The sequence below is a fragment of the Theropithecus gelada genome, chromosome 1 (genome assembly GCF_003255815.1).
Source record: "Theropithecus gelada isolate Dixy chromosome 1, Tgel_1.0, whole genome shotgun sequence".
NCBI classification, from domain to species: Eukaryota; Metazoa; Chordata; class Mammalia; order Primates; family Cercopithecidae; genus Theropithecus; species Theropithecus gelada.
In genome coordinates, this window is record NC_037668.1 from 20915428 (window position 1) to 20933229 (window position 17802).

At 40.1% G+C, this 17802-nt stretch overlaps 1 protein-coding gene across 2 annotated transcripts in view; it reads right to left on the reverse strand.

The window, feature by feature from the left end:
* Window positions 1–17802, reverse strand: part of ASH1L (ASH1 like histone lysine methyltransferase) — a 235321-nt gene that overhangs the window by 135050 nt on the left and 82469 nt on the right. For both annotated transcript variants that reach the window (XM_025381044.1, XM_025381043.1), the window contains exon 3: window positions 7784–12347. In XM_025381044.1, coding sequence (XP_025236829.1) covers window positions 7784–12347 — 4564 coding nt within the window. The remainder of the gene's footprint in view (window positions 1–7783; window positions 12348–17802) is intronic.

Here is a 17802-nt window from a genome sequence, read left to right on the forward strand (position 1 = left end):
ATCTCGAACTCCTGACCTCAAGGGGCCCACCCACCTCAGCCTCCCAAAGTGCTAGAATTACAGCATGTTCCTTCTCCGGGCACACAATAACTGTTTGCTAAAAGAACAGCTACCCTCATAAGGGAATAGTTAAGAACAAAAATCAAATACATAAAATGCTCCTAAACAAAACCAGTTCTGACTTCCAAAGGGATCAAAACAAAAGATATCTGAGCCTGAATTAATTTTTTTTTTTTTTGAGATGGAGTCCTGCTCTGTCGCCCAGGCTGGAGTGCAGTGGTGCGATCTCGGCTCACTGCAAGCTCTGCCTCCCGGGTTCACGCCATTCTCCTGCCTCAGCCTCCCGAGTAGCTGGGACTACAGGTGCCCACCACCATGCCCGGCTAATTTTTTGTATTTTTAGTAGAGACGGGGTTTCACCGTGTTAGCCAGGATGGCCTCGATCTCCTGACCCCATGATCCGCCCGCCTCGGCCTCCCAAAGTGCTAGGATTACAGGCGTGAGCCACCATGCCCGGCCAATATTTTTATTTAGTATTTTGCCTAACTAAAAATTTTTCCTCAACTGGTTTTTGTTAAGACAGCTAAACCTATTTTCACATCTACCTGAAAAAGTATATTAAGTTTCTATGAGAAAATCAAGTCACATCTCCATGTACTTATCAAGAGTAATTGCAAAGAAAATGGAGAGATTCCAAGACAGAGAGCAATTAACAAAAGAATTTAGACTTATGATAAAATAAAGAACATAGCTGATCTTTGTCCCTGGTTCCTGGCACAGAGCTTCAAAAACCCTTGTAATTATCCAAGTGATAGGAATGTCTTTGTTATGCCAGTGAGATGACTTACTGTGAAGCCTGAGGTAACTTCAAAACGGGGGCTGGTGACCAAAAGACCAAACCACATAATTAAAGATCTGAAACTTTGGGTCACCCCAACCTCAAGGGAGTGGAGAACCGAAGACTGAGTTAAAAAACATGGCCAATGATCTAACCAATCAGGCCTACCTAACGGAGCCCCAATAAAAACTCTGGACACTGGGGTTCAGTGGAGCTCCCAGGTTGGTGAGCGCAGTGATGTGCTGGGAGGGTAATGTGCCCAGATTCCACAAGCGGAAGGGCATGGAGGTCTGTAGACCCTTCTTGTACCAAACACTGCTCTATGTATCTCTTCAACTAGTTGTTCTTGATCTGTATCCTTTGTAACAAAACTGTAATCACATTATAGTGCTTTCACAAGTTCTGTGAGTCCTTTTAACAAGTTACCAAAATTGAGGGGGTTGCAGGAAGTTGCAAGTTTTCAGCAGGCCAGGCAGAAGTATGGATATTTTGGGAACGCCACAATTTGTGACTGGCATCTGCAGTCTCATGATGAACTTTGCTCTTAACTTGAGGTCTTCACTAGCTTCAGGTAATTTGTATTCAGAATGGAACTAAATTGTACAACATCCAACTGGTGATAGAGAACTAGTGTCAGAGCAGTGACTTCAGAGAGTTCTTAGTGGTTTCTGCATGTTATTTTATAAACAAGAAGAAAAGCCAGGTGTAGTGGCTCATGCCTGTAATCCCAGTACTTTGGGAGACTGAGACAGGTGGTTCTCTTGAGGTCAGGAGTTTGAGACTAGCCTGGCCAATATAGTGAAACCCCAAGTCTACAAAAAAATTCAAAAACTAGCCAAGTGTGGTGGTGCACTTCCGCAATCCCAGCTACTTGGAGGCTTAGGCCAGAACAGCTTGAACCCAGAAGGCGGGTTTTGCAGTGAGCCTAGATTACGCCACTGAACAGAGAGAGACTCCATCTCAAAATAAATAATTAAATAAAGAAGGAAATTTTTAAAAAGACAAGTTCTTACTTAACACAGATACTTTTGCATATATTAGACTTCCCTGCTATCTTTCTCATTCCCCAAGAACCTTTAAACCAGGTTCACATCCATCATTTTCACCCCAACTCCTGTAACTGTCCTCTTGGGTAATTTCAATGTTCATGTAGATGATACATTCAACATCCTAACCTGTCATCTCATACCACCTTCACCTCAATTTACTTATCCTTTATAATCTCCTTCTCATGACTCTGAAATTAGGGATCTCAAATCCAAATGTTCCTTCTTTAAATAGCTGAAGAGGGCCAGATACAACACACAACAGAAAACAGTGAGGACTGTGGTGAACAAAAGAACACAAGCAGCAATGAAAAGGGGCCTGCCAATACTGAGCCCCCAGCCATCACTATTATCCAGAAAATGTAGACTAATTGTTGCCAGATGTTCTGATTTTTCTGAGAAGCAGAATTCCACATTTTTATGTAAAATTTCTCGATGTTTTAATATGAGCAATTTTTTAAAAAGTGTAGAGATCATCACAAAGAATCACATGTGGGCCAAAAGCTGACAGTTTTTTAATCACTACCTTAAATACTGCAGTTCCTCGGAGCTATTCAAGGCTGTGTTTTTCACTCCCTATTCTCTCCCAAGGAAAATATCATTACTCTCATGATTATACATATAAAAATTCATAAAGGTATACAGTATGTTTTGTTATTGTATGTGTTTCTGCATAGTTAAATAGCTCTTGTATCATTGATAAATACAAGAATGATACCACAATATGGAAGTTGAATTGGTTACTACATCACTTTTAAAGCACATAAATATATTGCAGGACAAAACTAGCAGCTGAATGAAGAGTACACTAACACAAACTAAATGAAGAAAGCCAAAAGCAATGTAGTTCTGTTCAAAATGTATATTCATCCACATTCTTCCTCTTGGTTCCTACTGGCAACAGACTTTTCTGCAAGTGTTTTTATTGTGTGGCTTCTCTCAATGTTTGTACAAAAGAAACAAACAGGTGCAATACACTAGAACCAGCTATCTCTGGCATTGCTACATTTATTTACCAATGACATCCTTCTGTGCCTACAGTTCAGCAGCTTCAACCCTTCTTTATATCCCCTTCTGTCAAGCTACCTTCATCTTTTCCTGGAACATTAATGCCTATATCTATTGTAGTATTTCTTTTTTTTTTTTTTTTTGAGACAGAGTATCACTCTGCCAGCCCAGGCTGGAGTGAAGTGGTGCCACTTCACTCCATCACAGCTTACTGTAGCCTTGAACTCCCGGGCTCAAGCGATCATCTTGCCACAGCCTCCTGAGTAGCTAGGACTACAGGTGCATGCCATCATGCCCAGCTAATTTAAAAAAAAAAAATTTCTGTAGAGATGGGAGGCTCCCTATGTTGCCCAGGCTGGTCTTGAACTCCTGGGCTCAAGTGATACTTCAACCTCAGCCTCTCAAAGTGTTGAGATTACAGGCATTAGCCACCATTCCCAGCCTCTTTATTTATTTAAAGACATTTAGTCTTAACTATATACACACACACACACACACACACACATACATAGATATATATATATATTTTTTGAGATGGAGTCTCACACTGTCATCCAGGCTGGAGTGCAATGGCATAATTTTGGCTCATTGCAACCTCTACCTTCCAGGTTCAAGTGATTCTCCTGCTTCAGCTTCCCGAGTAGCTGAGACTACAGGCGCATACCAGCACTGCTGGCTAATTTTTTAATTTTAGTAGAGATAGGTTTCACCATGTTGGCCAGGCTGGTCTTGAACTCCTGACCTCAAGTGATCTGCCTGCCTCAGTCTCCCAAAGGGCTGCGATTACAGGCATGAGCCACCGTGCCTGCTTTAGTATGTCTTTTTAGCTGCTCTTTTAGAAAATTATTATTTTTCTTGGTGCTCTGGTTATAAAGTTGCGAAGGTTTTTGAGAGTCTGTTCCTAACTTTTATTTCATCCAGAAGCCGTTTTTAGTGAATGATATTGCCAAACACAATTTTTCTTTTTTCTTTTTCTTTTTGAGTTGGAGTCTCGCTCTGTTGCCCAGGCTGCAGTACAGTGGCGCCATCTCGGCTCACTGCAACCTCCACCTCCCAGGTTCACGCCATTCTCCTGCCTCAGCCTCCTGAGTAGCTGGGACTACAGGTGCCCACCACCACAACCAGCTAACTTTTTTGTATCTTTAGTAGAGACGGGGTTTCGCCATGTTTGCCAGGATGGTCTCGATCTCCTGACCTTGTGATCCACCTGCCTCGGTCTCCCAAAGTGTTGGGATTACAGGTGTGAGCCACTGCACCTGGTTGCCAAACACAATTTTTCAAATACTCACAGGAAATGCTCTTATCTCCAGGCCAAGTTTCTCTACTAAGCCAGAGAACTAGATATCCAATGACCTTCTCAAATTCTCCACTTCAATGTTCAGACACCTCAAACTACATGTATTAAAAAGGGGCTGAGAGTGGTGGCTCAGGCCTATAATCCCAGCACTTTGGGAGGCCAAGATAGGAGGGTCCCTTTGAGCCCAGGAGTTCCAGATCAGCCTGGGCGACATGGCGAAACCCCATCTCTACAAAAAATACAAAGAAATTAGCCTGGCATTGGTGGCTTGCACCTGTAGTCCCAGCTACTCAGGAGGCTGAGGCTGGAAAATGGCTTGGGCCCAGGAAGCAGAGGTTGCAGTAAGCTGAGATCATGCTGGGTGACAGTGACAGCCTGTCTCAAAAAGAAATGAAAAGAAAAAAAAAAACTTGTTTTCTCCTCTAAATCTGCTCCTCCTATAGTTTTCTCTCTCTTAGTGTATGTTACCTCCAGTCTCCCATATGTTCAGACATAAGCCTGCTACTAACCTAATCTAAGCACCATCATGTTATCTAGACTACTGCAATTGCCTATTAACCAGTTTCCTTCAAATTACTTTTATCCTTTCCATCCAGAGTTCATGCAGGAGGCAAAATGATCATTTAAAAATGCAAACCTAAAATCAATACTCCTTCGTCTTTTTTTTTTTTGAGACGGAGTCTCGCTCAGTCGCCCAGGCTGGAGTGCAGTGGCGCGATTTCATCTTTTGCTCTTAATATAAAATCCAAAATTCTTAACAAATTGTTTGGCCTCTTCTTTTGCCACATTTCTCACTACTCTCTGTATTTCCTCTCTCACCACGATGAAGCTTTGTTCAGTTTATCCAATATTGAAACTCCTTCCCAAATGAGAATCTTAAAATGTGTTCTTCACTGTGGCTTTTTTTTTTTTTTTTGAGACAGAGTCTCACTCTGTTGCAGTGGCATGATCTGGGCTCACTGCAACCTCCGCCTCCCGGGTTCAAGCAATTCTCCTGCCTCAGCCTCCCAAATAGCTGGGACTATAGGCACATGCCACCACGCCCGGCTGATTTTTGTATTTTTAGTAAAGATGGGGTTTCACCAGTTGGCCAGCTGGCCTCAAACTCCTGACCTCAAGTGATCTGGCCACCTCAGCCTCCCAAAGTTCTGAGATTACAGGTGTGAGCCAGTGCACCTAGACTTCGCTGCAGCTTCTCATCCTTTAAGTCTCAACTTTTTATCCTCAGTCGTAACTAGTAACTATCTAATTAGACCCCCCTTTGCCAGCCCTTTAATCTGTATCATAACACTCTATGGTATTAACTTTATAGCATTTTTCTCAAATATGCCATTATTTATTTGCTTATCACTCTACAGTTTGTCTTCCTTCACTAAGCTGAAATTTATGAGGTCAGATATCAGGCGTTTACTATTTTATATGCCAGTGACTAGAATAGCCCTGTATGTTTTAGGAATTCAATAAATGAATAAGTAAATGAATGAATAATGAACGAGTGAGTCTGTTTACCCAGTTAAATGCTGCACATCTGCCAGGTCTCAGTTTAGGATCACTTTCTCAGGAAAGACTTCTCTGGGTTAGGTTCCCCATTTTATGCTGTACTCTCTCCCTTTTACAGTCCTTACCACAATTTTAACAACATGTAACGTGACTTTTTGTTTATTATCTACCTCCTCTACTATAATCTCCATGACTCAATGAACCTGTGTGCCTCATTCTCTATTATATAACAGGCCCACAAAGTAGAATGCCTGGTAAATACCTGATATTTAATAACTATTACTGATTAAATAAACTATCTGTTGAATGGACCTAAGCATAAGACTTTTTCTCTCTTTACATTGTTAAAAGCTGGCCAGGTGTGGCCTGTAATTCCAACACTTTGGGAGGCTGAGATGGGTGGATCATGAGGTCAGGAGTTCAAGACCATCCTAGCTAACATGGTGAAATCCTGTCTCTACTAGAAATACAAAAAATTAGGTGGGTGTGGTGGCATGCACTTGTAGTTCCAGCTACTCGGGAGGCTGAGGCAGGAGAATCTCTTGAACCCGGAAGGCGGAGGTTGCAGTGAGCCAAGGTTGTACCATTGCACTTAGGCCTGGGCAACAGAGCGAGACTCTGTCTCAAAATAAATAAAAAAAATAAATAAACATTGTTAAAAGCTAAGGAACACTCAGATTCTCCACTTTTAATTTTTTAAAAGTTCATGAATAATGAAAATCAGGCACAAAAAATCTTTGTATTTGAGGGGTTTATCTTTTCCCTAACGCACAAGTTTTTTTATTTTTTATTTTTTTAAGACGGAGTCTCGCTCTGTCACCCAGGCTGAAGTGCAGTGGTGCTATCTCGGCTCACTCCAAGCTCCACCTCCCGGGTTCACGCCATTCTCCTGCCTCAGCCTCTCGAGTAGCTGGGACTACAGGCACCCGCCACCACTCTTGGCTAATTTTTTTTGTACTTTAAGTAGGGATGGGTTTCATCATGTTAACCAGGATGGTCTTGATCTCCTGACCTCATGATCCACCTGCCTTGGCCTCCCAAAGCACTGGGATTATAGGTGTGAGCCACCGCACCCAGCCTAATGTACAAGTTTTAAATCTTTTAGGGAAATAATAATAGTAACTAACATTCGCATGCTTACTATGTGATTACTTTTCATAATACCCCTACAAATCCCATTATATAGGAGGTTTAGAGAATATACTGAGATTTAGAGAATTTGGAAAATCGGTTATTTTTCTAGATTACCACTAAAAAAGATACACAAACATATATACCCATAATTTTACTTACAACATCAGAAGGTTTATGGACTTCCTAGAGTAATTTTACAAACTCTTAGGCTTAAGATCTCTCACAAAGAACTTCTAATCTTTTATTCAAATGGCAAATGTTTACTCTTTGTTTTCTATCTTCTCGATTCTTTAAAGGTGTATAATTAAGACAGAAAAAGATGTACAATTCTTTCTAGATGTACAAATGCATTATCTAGATTTTTCTTTTTTCTAATTGAAGCAGCTTTTATGAAGACATCAAAAGGTATCTGCAAAATGAAGTGTGTCTGAATATTCAGTTAAATTTTACAATGCTGAAAATGTCCAATGTTTGAATTTTTATTATGAGACACACAGTACTAACAATATATTCTTCCGGTAACAAAGATGCATTTATAACTACTGGATTAATACACATTAAAAATCCTTCCAGCATTACCTTTTATCTCTTGGGATGGGGGGAGGGCAGGGGTGGTGGAAAATCCTGCATACTACTAACAGATCTATGAGCCATTTGTCTGTATAAAACTTGTGTAATAGCCTGTCTACATAAAAAAGATGAATCATTTTTCCTGGTTTCCAAAAGTTATATTTTTCTTTTTTTCCTTTTTGACAATAATACCTCTTCCTAAAACAAAAAAATAATTTAGATATTCCTTATCTTCTCAAATCTAAGGAAAATGAGTACTGAGATTTCAAAATACACTTATAAAAAACAAAAAAAGACATATATATTAAAAGTTCATCTACATTTATCAGGCACCTGTGGAAAATAACCTATTTCTCTAACAAATAACAGGTAACAAAATAACCCTCTTACCTGCCGAAGTCTGTACTGCCCTTTCGTTAGAAGGCAGTGACTCCTTTCTGTGAGACCGATTTAGTGAAGTGTCCTGTGCAGAAAAGAGTCCAGGGCTGTCAGTTAATTTCTTCCGGCCACTGGAGTTAGGGTTGGAAACTCTGCAGCTGCCTATTGCACTTGTGAAAAGGTTTGTATGTTCATCACTGCTGGCTGGCTCAGAGTTGGGAGTGAATCCTCCAAGGGATAAACTTGGAGAACTTTCTGAACAGTCAATCTGTAAAGGTGTCTGCAATCCCAAAGCCAATGGACTAGATTCTGAAGGCTCTCGGTGGACCCACTGTTCCTCTCTGTTTATTAAGCTTTTTGAAGGAGAGAGATGAGGGCAGGACATGTGACAACGGTGCTTTTCCTTATGCTTATATCGCTCTCCAACAGTATCCTTTCCAAATCTATAGCGCTTTAAAGACTCCAGGACAGATCGGGAAGCGCCAGTGTCCATAGAAACCTGGGGTTGTTCAGAAGAACGGTGTTCTCTGTGTTTGTGACGGTGCCTGTGTTTGTGCTCAACCATCCAACCATAGGCCATCTCAGGAGGAACACTGGGGTAGGTACTCATTGAAAGGAGGGGAGTCCTGCTGGTTGTAAGAAAGGCCTCCTGTCGAAGTAGCTTATGCTTTTTCTTATGGTATTTGGCGGGATTGAGAAGTAAATGACCAGCGTGCATATAGGAAGGAGGTGGAAGTGGCGTGGTGAAAGAAGGTGATGGAGGAGGTGGATAAAGAGTGGGAGGATACCTTCCATAGTAACCTAGTCCTATGGGAGCAGCTGTAAGGGGTGAAGGAGAATAAGGCATACCATAAGATGGATAGAATCCAGTACTAGAAAGAGGAAAACTAAGGCTGTGCATAAAAGGCATTTCAGCCATTGCCTCCCTCATCTTAGGGGGTCTCCCTCTTTTCTTTTTTAAGTCAGGTTTTCGAATGTAGTGCAAAGGGTCTAGCGGGAAAGAAGGATGTGTATAGAAACTATTAAAGTTGATTCGAAAGATAGTTGGCAGAAGATCTCGGGGGATAAAATGATGACTTCGATGGGTGATCCGAATTTCACTTAGGCGACTTATTAGTTCCTCCAGCTCTGCAATAAAGTCTGGATCCTGTCTATTTCGAAGCTGGGGATATTTCTTTTTCCGTTTTCGTTTCTGCCTTTTCATCTTGTCATAGCTGAGGTAATCATGATTTCTGCGCTTACATTTGTGTTTATGTTTTTCTTTAAGACTGCTTAGCACTGTAGAGGTTTCAGGGGGAATCAGAGAAACATGCTCAAAAGAATGCCTCCTCTTTTTTTGCCCACAAAATTTCTCTGCCCTGTCTGATGTGCTGTTATTATCTGTTCCAATTCCACTATCACTGGGAATGGTCTCATCACTATGAGACTCACTAATTGGGGAAGGAGTAGCTTCTTTCAGAGATGTGAGTTCACTCAAGTGCGAAGGAGAATTTGGCAACAAAGTAGGAGGAGATAACCGCCTCCTCCCCTTTGAGGCCTTCTTCATTGCAAGAGTCTGAATCATACTGCCCTGTCTGGAGTGTAAATGTAAATATGGCACTGAACTGGGTTCAACAAAACCTGCATCACTACTTACAGGGCTCTGACCTCCACTAGTGCCAGAAGACTGAGAGCAAATAGGTGATGGAAGAATCTCAGAACTACTAGCAGATGAAGGCAGTAATGGGGGAAGAATCTGTCCTAATGCTGACCCAGTTGCCTGCTGAGCTGTTTGCTCAAGAACAGCAAGGCTAGTAGGACTACCAGAAAGAATACCATTTAAGACAGTTTTTGGTTTGCGACCTCTTCTCTTTCCTATATAAATGGTTCCTTTCTTGCTGACATTTATCTGTTGGCCCAATTTAGAGCCAAATGTGGCAGCAAGACTTGATACCGTATTATGGAGTTTGGATTGCACTTTCCCTTTATTACTTGATTCTACAGAACTTGAAAGAATCTGATTCAACAGTTTCTTTCTCTTTAAAGTCTTCATTTTATTTATTTTGCGGATAATTGTTTTCATTAACTGTCCATTGTTTCTCTTGGTAATTTTTTTATCTGGTTCCATCTCAAGGTCACTCATACTACAGACACTTGGCCTATGACTGTCATCTAGGTCATCTGGATCCTGAAGTTGATCCTCGCTCTCAAAGAAATCACTGCTACTTCTATGGTTGTCACTTTCAGATTCTAGCTTGCTTGGACTTTCAGTGGCAACAAATGGAGCCACTGACAGTACAGGTGGCTTCATCTTGACTGGTGACCTCATTTGCCTCTTAGGCCTGCCTCTCTTTTTTGGAAAAGGAGATACAGACAGACTTTGTTTGAAGGAAGGGATTTCAATTTCTGGCTGTAAAATTGGGGGTTCTTGTTCTTCTTTAGACTGTAAAGAAAAAACTTTAGAAGCAGGGATTTTTAAAGTCCTTTTAGGTGGCCCTTCCAGTTGAGGCATCTCCTTAGATTTAGGCCTTCCTCTTTTGGGCTTATAAATATCAGACAAAAGGTCACTAGAGACACACATACTGGAGGATAGTTTGTGAGTAGCAAAAGACTTATGAGATGGTTTTTCACTATCAGCTAAGAGAGCAAGAGATGGAGCTGTGGATTTGCTCAACTTTGGCAATCGGCGTTTAAGGAAGTCATGATCTACAAATGAAGGGGGTCCAATGTTTTTCATAAACTTGGCTGGCTCAGAATTACTATTTGATAGTGAGCTACACGAAACATTTTTAAAAAGCTCTGATCTTTCTAATTCTAGCCCTTTTGGAGACCGGCATGTGCTTCTTGCCACCACTTTAGTCCACCGAGGTTTTCTTCCTTTTCTTTTTTTTAATGGTTTGGACTGCAAACTAGTGCTTAGGCTTTCAGCAACTTGGCAGTGTTTGTCTGATGCAGATACTGCACCCAGTTTTAAAAAAGGCTTATTACTAAATAAACTAGTGAAGTTAACAACTGAAGGAGTAATAGTATGAATGCTGGATTCAGAAGTCAAACTTGGCTTTTTTCCAAGGGAAGAGCTGATTCTTGGAATATCTATATGGGTAGTTTTTGAATCATTTACCTCTTTATCAATCCCTTTACATTCAATACTAATGCTATGACCCACTGACCTATGACCAACATTCAAGTGGGTACTTTCAGAAGTAAACTGGTTCTTTCCAACAGATTCAGAAATTTCTTCAATTAGTTCTGTAGTAGAACTTAACAGTAATGGATTAGGAGCCAACTGTGAGGAAGTTTCAGGGGGACTTCTGGTTAAAGGATTAACAGATACAGTAGGTGATGGGGAAGGGAGATTGCTTTCTCCTACTGCACTGAAAGGGGATTTAGCCGTAGATACATCAGAAGCACCTCCCATTTGAAAGTCCGGAGAAGTGCAATATACAGGAGGCTGCTTTTCATGCTTTGAGGTTTCATAAGATCCCCTCTCATTGGATGAGAAACTGTCTTGCTGAATGGATGTTCCTTCATTAAACATTTCTTTCTCCAAATTAATGGTTTCTTTTCGTACTGAGAACTTTTCCAATATGCTTTCTTTAGTCTGCCGTATAACATTCTTTTCAAAAGTTTTGCTGGTGGCACTGTCTTTCAGGGATTCAGAAAGTTCCTGACTGTCCTGATTATTGATGTTTGTACTACAAGAAGCCTTAAGTGGTTCCTGAGTGGGGAGCAGTGCTTCGGCTTTAAGGTTTATGGCATCTTTACTGATCAGACCTGCCAAAGGACAACTCACTAGTTTCTTTCCAATGTCCTTATTAACCAATCCCATTGCTGAACTTGCTACAATCTTCTTTGCACAGTCCTTGGCCACTAGGCCAACAGTAGAACCCAATTTCTTTCCCAAATCTTTATTAACCAGTCCAACCACAGTGCCAAGTCCTAACTTCTTGCCAGACTCTTTATTCACTAAACCTGGAACAATACCAATTCCTAGCTTCTTTCCTGAATCTTTGCTTAGCAATCCTACTGTAGTGATAGTTCCTGGCTTTTTGCCCAAGTCTTTATTAATGAATACCGCTGTAGTGCCAGTTCCCAGTTTTTTCACAGAGTCCTTATTGACCAATCCTACTGCTGCATTAAACACTGGCTTTTTCCCAGGATCTTTAGTTACCAATCCAACTGCTGTGCTGATAGTTGGCTTTTTTATTAAGTCCTTATGTATTATTCCAGCTACAGAGCCAACACCTGCTTTCCTGATCAAATCCTTGCTAACCAATCCTGCTGTAGTGCCAGTTCCTAACTTCTTCGGTTTTGTCTTGGAAGACTTGGAAGGAGGACAGGTAGCAATCAGTTGTGCCAACTTTTCTGTTACACTAGTTCCTCCATTAAGTAATGCTCTGTCCTTTAAATCAGGATCCCGGCTACCAACAAGAGTAGATGGTGTTGCGTTAATATAATCTGCCATTTCTGAGTGTACTGGAGATAGCTTCTTAGACAAAGGATTGTTTTCTCCCTGTGAATGAAGATGGATGACTTCTTCAGACTGGCATTCAATGGCTGCAACATCATCTGCTTTCTTGTACAATTTTGAAGGGTCCTAAAATTTGAACAAGAAAAAAGTTAAAGAGGGAGTAAACCTTATACCACTTCAGCTTAGCTTAACAATCCAACAAACTAATGGATCACATATCAGATATACAATAGGCAACAGAGGCTTTTAAAAAAAACTAATATTATACCAATGGCACAGTATGTTAGCTCATCTGCTGCTATACGAGAGGCTATAATGGTATATTATCTTTGTTGACTTTCAACACGATAAAACTACATATTAGTGGGTCTTTAGAAATATCCCTGATATTTTTGACATTTTTAAAATGGCAAATCAATAGTCTATTTTCATCTTACTTTTGACAGGGTAAATATAAATGAAGCATATGAAGGTACCATTTTTGAAAAGAAAATTATTTTTAGCTACAGTATCTCATGGTCTTCATCTAAAATAATAGTTTACTGCCTACCTCCTTCATTGACTTAAAATGATTCTAAACCTATAGAAGACAATCCCTAACCTACTTCTACTCTTTTATAACTCATTCTCAATTATGGTCTTGAGTGAGCAGTAGAGTTCTCTCTTAATGTGGAATAGGAAAGACAATTTAAACATTCATATTTTCTTCAGAATGTGTTTTTATATAAAATCTTAGTGGGAAGCAACATTTAAGTCATTTACTGTAAACTACTGTCTAATTCATGAATCCTCACTATATACTCTAGAAATAAATTCACTACTTCACACAATAGTCTGTTTTACTTCTGGATAACCACTGAAGAGTTCTTCCTAACTATACAATACTCATGAAAGAACTGAATAAATATAAAGTTATACTGTGTTTGTGGATAGGAAGACATAAAGATAATTTTCCCTAAGCAAATTTATAAATTAATGCAATCCCAATAAAAATACCAACAGATTTCTTTGGCATTCAGAAAAACTGATTATAATGTTCAATGGGGAAAACAGATATGAAAGAATAGCTAGAAAAACCTAAAATGTAGAAAAGCCAGGGAATAACCATACCAAATATTATTTTTTAAAGCCCCAATCATTGAAACAGTATAGAAGTGACAAATGAAAAGACAAACCAATGAAACAGCATAGAAAACATAAAACCAAATTCAAGTATGTATGAAAATGTACTGCATGGAAAATGCTACAATCTAGTTATAAACTAGAAAAATTCCATATGCATTTAACTACATCCTTTAACCCAGAAATCCTACTTTGAGGGTCTATCCAAGATACACTCTTAAAAATATAATGTCTGCACAAGGGTCCAAAATGTACCACTATTTTAATATTTTAAAAACCCTAAAAAATGCAAACAATTATCTACAGGAAACTGGCTGAATAAATTAAGGTACATCTGTACAATGGAATACTGAGAAACTGTCAACAAAAACAAAAGTAGGGGGAGTAGGAGGAGATATCAAATACAGTGCTACGGAGTGATTTCCAGGATATATTATTAAATGGAAAAAAACAAGGTTGAGAACAATGGTTATAATATGCTATGCCTTATACATATAATATACCTTGTGTATAAGAAAGTGGGAATGAAGAATATGTATATGCATATTGATTATATTTTAAAATGGAATGAACCAAAGATTAGCGAAAATAGTGACTTATGGGAAAGTAAACAGGGATAGAAGCTAGACCTCTATGCATCTAACTTTATGGTTTTTAGTTTGGAAGTGTTTTACATAGTTATGAAACAAAGTTATATATAATAAAGGAGAACATCCCAAATCTCTAAATATTAAAAACAACAGGCCGGGCGTGGTGGCTCACGCCCGTAATCCCAGCACTTTGGGAGGCTGAGGTGGGCAGATCACCTGAGGTCAGGAGTTTAAGACTAGCCTGGCTAACATGGTGAAACCCCACCTCTACTAAAAATACAAAAATTAGCCGGGGGTGGTGGCATGTGCCTGTTAGCTACTCGAGAGGCTGAGGCAGGAGAATCGCTTGAACCTGGGAGGCAGAGGTTGCAGTGAGCAGAGATTGCGCCACTGCACTCCAGCCTGGGTGAAAGAGCAAGACTCTGTCTCAAAAACAAACAAACAAAAAATTCATCTATTCAATATATAGAAAATTAGTTATATAAGTATATGAAAAATAATTATTTTGAATTACTATAAAACACAATATTGAGAATCTACATCCTAAAATCTCAAAACATTACCCAAAAAACAAACAAGCAAAAAACCCAGCCAGGTGCAGTGGCTCACACTTGTAGTCTCACCACTTGGGAGGCTGAGGTGGGCAGATCACCTGAGGTCAGGAGTTTGAGACCAGCCTGGCCAACATGGTGAAATCCCATTTTTACTAAAACTACAAATATTAGCTGGATGTGGTGGCGGGCACCTGTAATCCCAGCTACTTGGGAGGCTAAGGTATGAGAATCGTTGAACCTGGGAAGGGGAAGTTGCAGTGAGCCAAGATCGTGCCATTGCACTTTAGCCTAGGTGACAAAGCAAAGCTCCGTCTCAAAAAAAAAACAAAAACAAAACAACAAAATGCCAGGTGCAGTGGCTCATGCCTATAATCCCAGCACTTTGTGAGGCCAAAATAGGTGGATCACCTGAGGTCAGGAGTTTGAGAGCAGCCTAACATGGTGAAACCCCGTCTCTACTAAAAATACAAAAATTAGCTGGGCATAGGGGCTCATGCCTGTAGTCCCAGCTACTCAGCAGGCTGAGGCAGGAGAATCACTTGAACCTGGGAGGGGGAGGTTGCAGTGAGCCAAGATAGTACCACTGCACTCCAGCCTGGGCAAAAGAGCGAGATTCCGTCTCAAAAAACAAACAAACAAACAAACAAACACCAAAACCAAAAACCAAAGAACCTCTACCACTCTCTCTGCGTTGTTTTTTTTTTTTTTTTTTAAGAGATGGGGTCTTGCTCTGTCATTCAGGCTGGAGTGCAATGGCGCAGTCATAGCTCACTGTAGCCGTGAACTTCTGGGCTTAAGCCATCCTCCCTGGCCTCAGCCTTCTGAGTAGTTGGGCTAAAAGGCAGAAGCCATCTTGCCCAGCAAAAGGAAGTGGTAAATTGCCCTCAGTGAGCATATTACTGGTAATACACAGAGTATAGTAATTTTGAATTTAAATAGATAGATGACTAACAGATACATACATATAATAAGTAACCATGTGAATATCACTAGGAACCAAAATGCTGGAAGAAAAAAACATACAGCTATAAAATCAAAGAAGTAAAAGGCTATAAGATAGAATGAAAAATATATGAAATCTATCTACCTCTCTATCCAATAAAATGCCTACAAACATCGGCAACCATGAACACCTCAAGACCGTGGTCTCTAAATACCGTTTCCCATTAAAATGAACCAGGGCTCCTGCAGAAATGACTGTTTCCAAATATTAGACTATAAATGTAAAAGATGATCCTAGTGACAGGAATATAACTCTAGTATCTTCACTTTGAACTAGTCACTATGTTTTTGTATTAAATTTTCCATAATGAAATGTGTTTATTGAATAAAAAAAAGTTCTTCCTAAGAGTAAAGTGAAATATATTTTTCTGCAACTTTCACTTACTGGTCCAAGTCTCACTTTCTAAAAATCAGAGTAAATCTAATTTCTCTTCTTCCCAATGGTTGTCAGACATTTGAACTCAACCAAAATATTTAACTTCCTGACTCAAGTTTCACTTCTTTCTGATCATTTTCTGATGCAAGTGTTTAAGTTTGTAAATACCCCTGTTTACATGTGGCACCTAAAAATGAACACAATACATCCAGTACTTGACTGACTCAGAATAAAGGGAACTATCTCTTCTTTTGGACTGGACCTTGTAATTTTGCCCAAGGGCAAACTGGCTTTGATAGTCTCATATACTCAGACTTGTGTTAACTTGAAATTAAATAAACCAGGCCGGGCACAGTGGCTCAAGCCTGTAATCCCAGCACTTTGGGAGGCTGAGACGGGCGGATCACAAGGTCATGGGATCGAGACTATCCTGGCTAACATGGTGAAACCCCGTCTCTACTAAAAAATACAAAAAAACTAGCCGGGCGAGGTGGCAGACACCTGTAGTCCCAGCTACTCAGGAGGCTGAGGCAGGAGAATGGCGTAAACCCGGGAGGCGGAGCTTGCAGTGAGTGGAGACCCGGCCACTGCACTCCAGCCTGGGCGACAGAGCAAGACTCCGTCTCAAAAAAAAAAAAAAAAGAAATTAAATAAACCCCACACACTTTCTTTGCGTTATATTAAAGAATCCCAGGGAGGTGGGGAAGGTTAATGGGTACAGAAAATTTAAAAAAATAAAAAATAGAAAGAATGAATAAATAAGACCTACTAATAATTGATAGTACAACAGTGTGACTATAGTCAATAATCATTTAATTGTACATTTTAAAATAACTAAAAGAGTATAACTGGATCATGTGCAACACAAAGCATAAATGCTTGAGGGGATGAATACCTCATTCTCTATGATGTGATTATTACGCACTGCATGCCTATATCAAAACATCTCATGTATCCCACAAATACACTATGTATCCACAAAAATTAAAAATGAAACAAAAAACAATTCCCATTCATTACTTTTATAGTTACTTTTAAAAACAAATATTGTTTTAATTTTAAACAGATTTATGCCTGAAAATGACACTTCCAATTTTAAAAGTTATCCTTAAAAATGTGAACTATGATTACACGCAGTTAAAAAAAAAAAAACTCTGGCTGGGTGCAGTGGCTCATGCCTGTAATCCCAGCACTTTGGGAGGCTGATGTGGGCAGATCACCTGAAGTCAGGACTTTGAGACCAGCCTGACCAACAGGGAGAAACCACGTCTGTACTGAAAATACGAAGTTAGCAGGGTATGGTAGCACATGCCTGTAATCCCAGCTACTTGGAAGGCTCAGGCAGGATAATCGCTTGAACCCGGGAGGGGAAGGTTGCTGTGAGCTGATATCATGCCACTGCACTCCAGCCAGGGCAACAAGAATGAAACTATGCCTCAAAAGCAAGCAAACAAACAAACAAAAAGCCTCACGAACAACACTGAATTAATAGACCCAGAAAAACAAAGTACATACTCTGACTTCATTTATATAAAGACCACAAAGAGGAAAAATTTATTATGATATTAAAAGTCAAAAAACTTGTTACTCCTGGTAAGGACAGTAATGAGAAAGAAGTCCAACGGGTTCTTACTGGGTGCTAGCAATGTCATACTACTTTTTTATTTTTTTTAAGAAAGGGTCTCACTCTGTGGTCCAGGGTGGAGTGCAGTGACCTGATAATAACCTTCAACTTCTTTTTTTTTTTTTTTTTGAGACGGAGTCTCGCTCTGCCGCCCAGGCTGGAGTGCAGTGGCCAGATCTCAGCTCACTGCAAGCTCCGCCTCCCGGGTTCACGCCATTCTCCTGCCCCAGCCTCCCGAGTAGCTGGGACTACAGGTGCCCGCCATCTCGCCCGGCTAGTTTTTTGTATTTTTTTTTTTTTTTTTTTTTTTGAG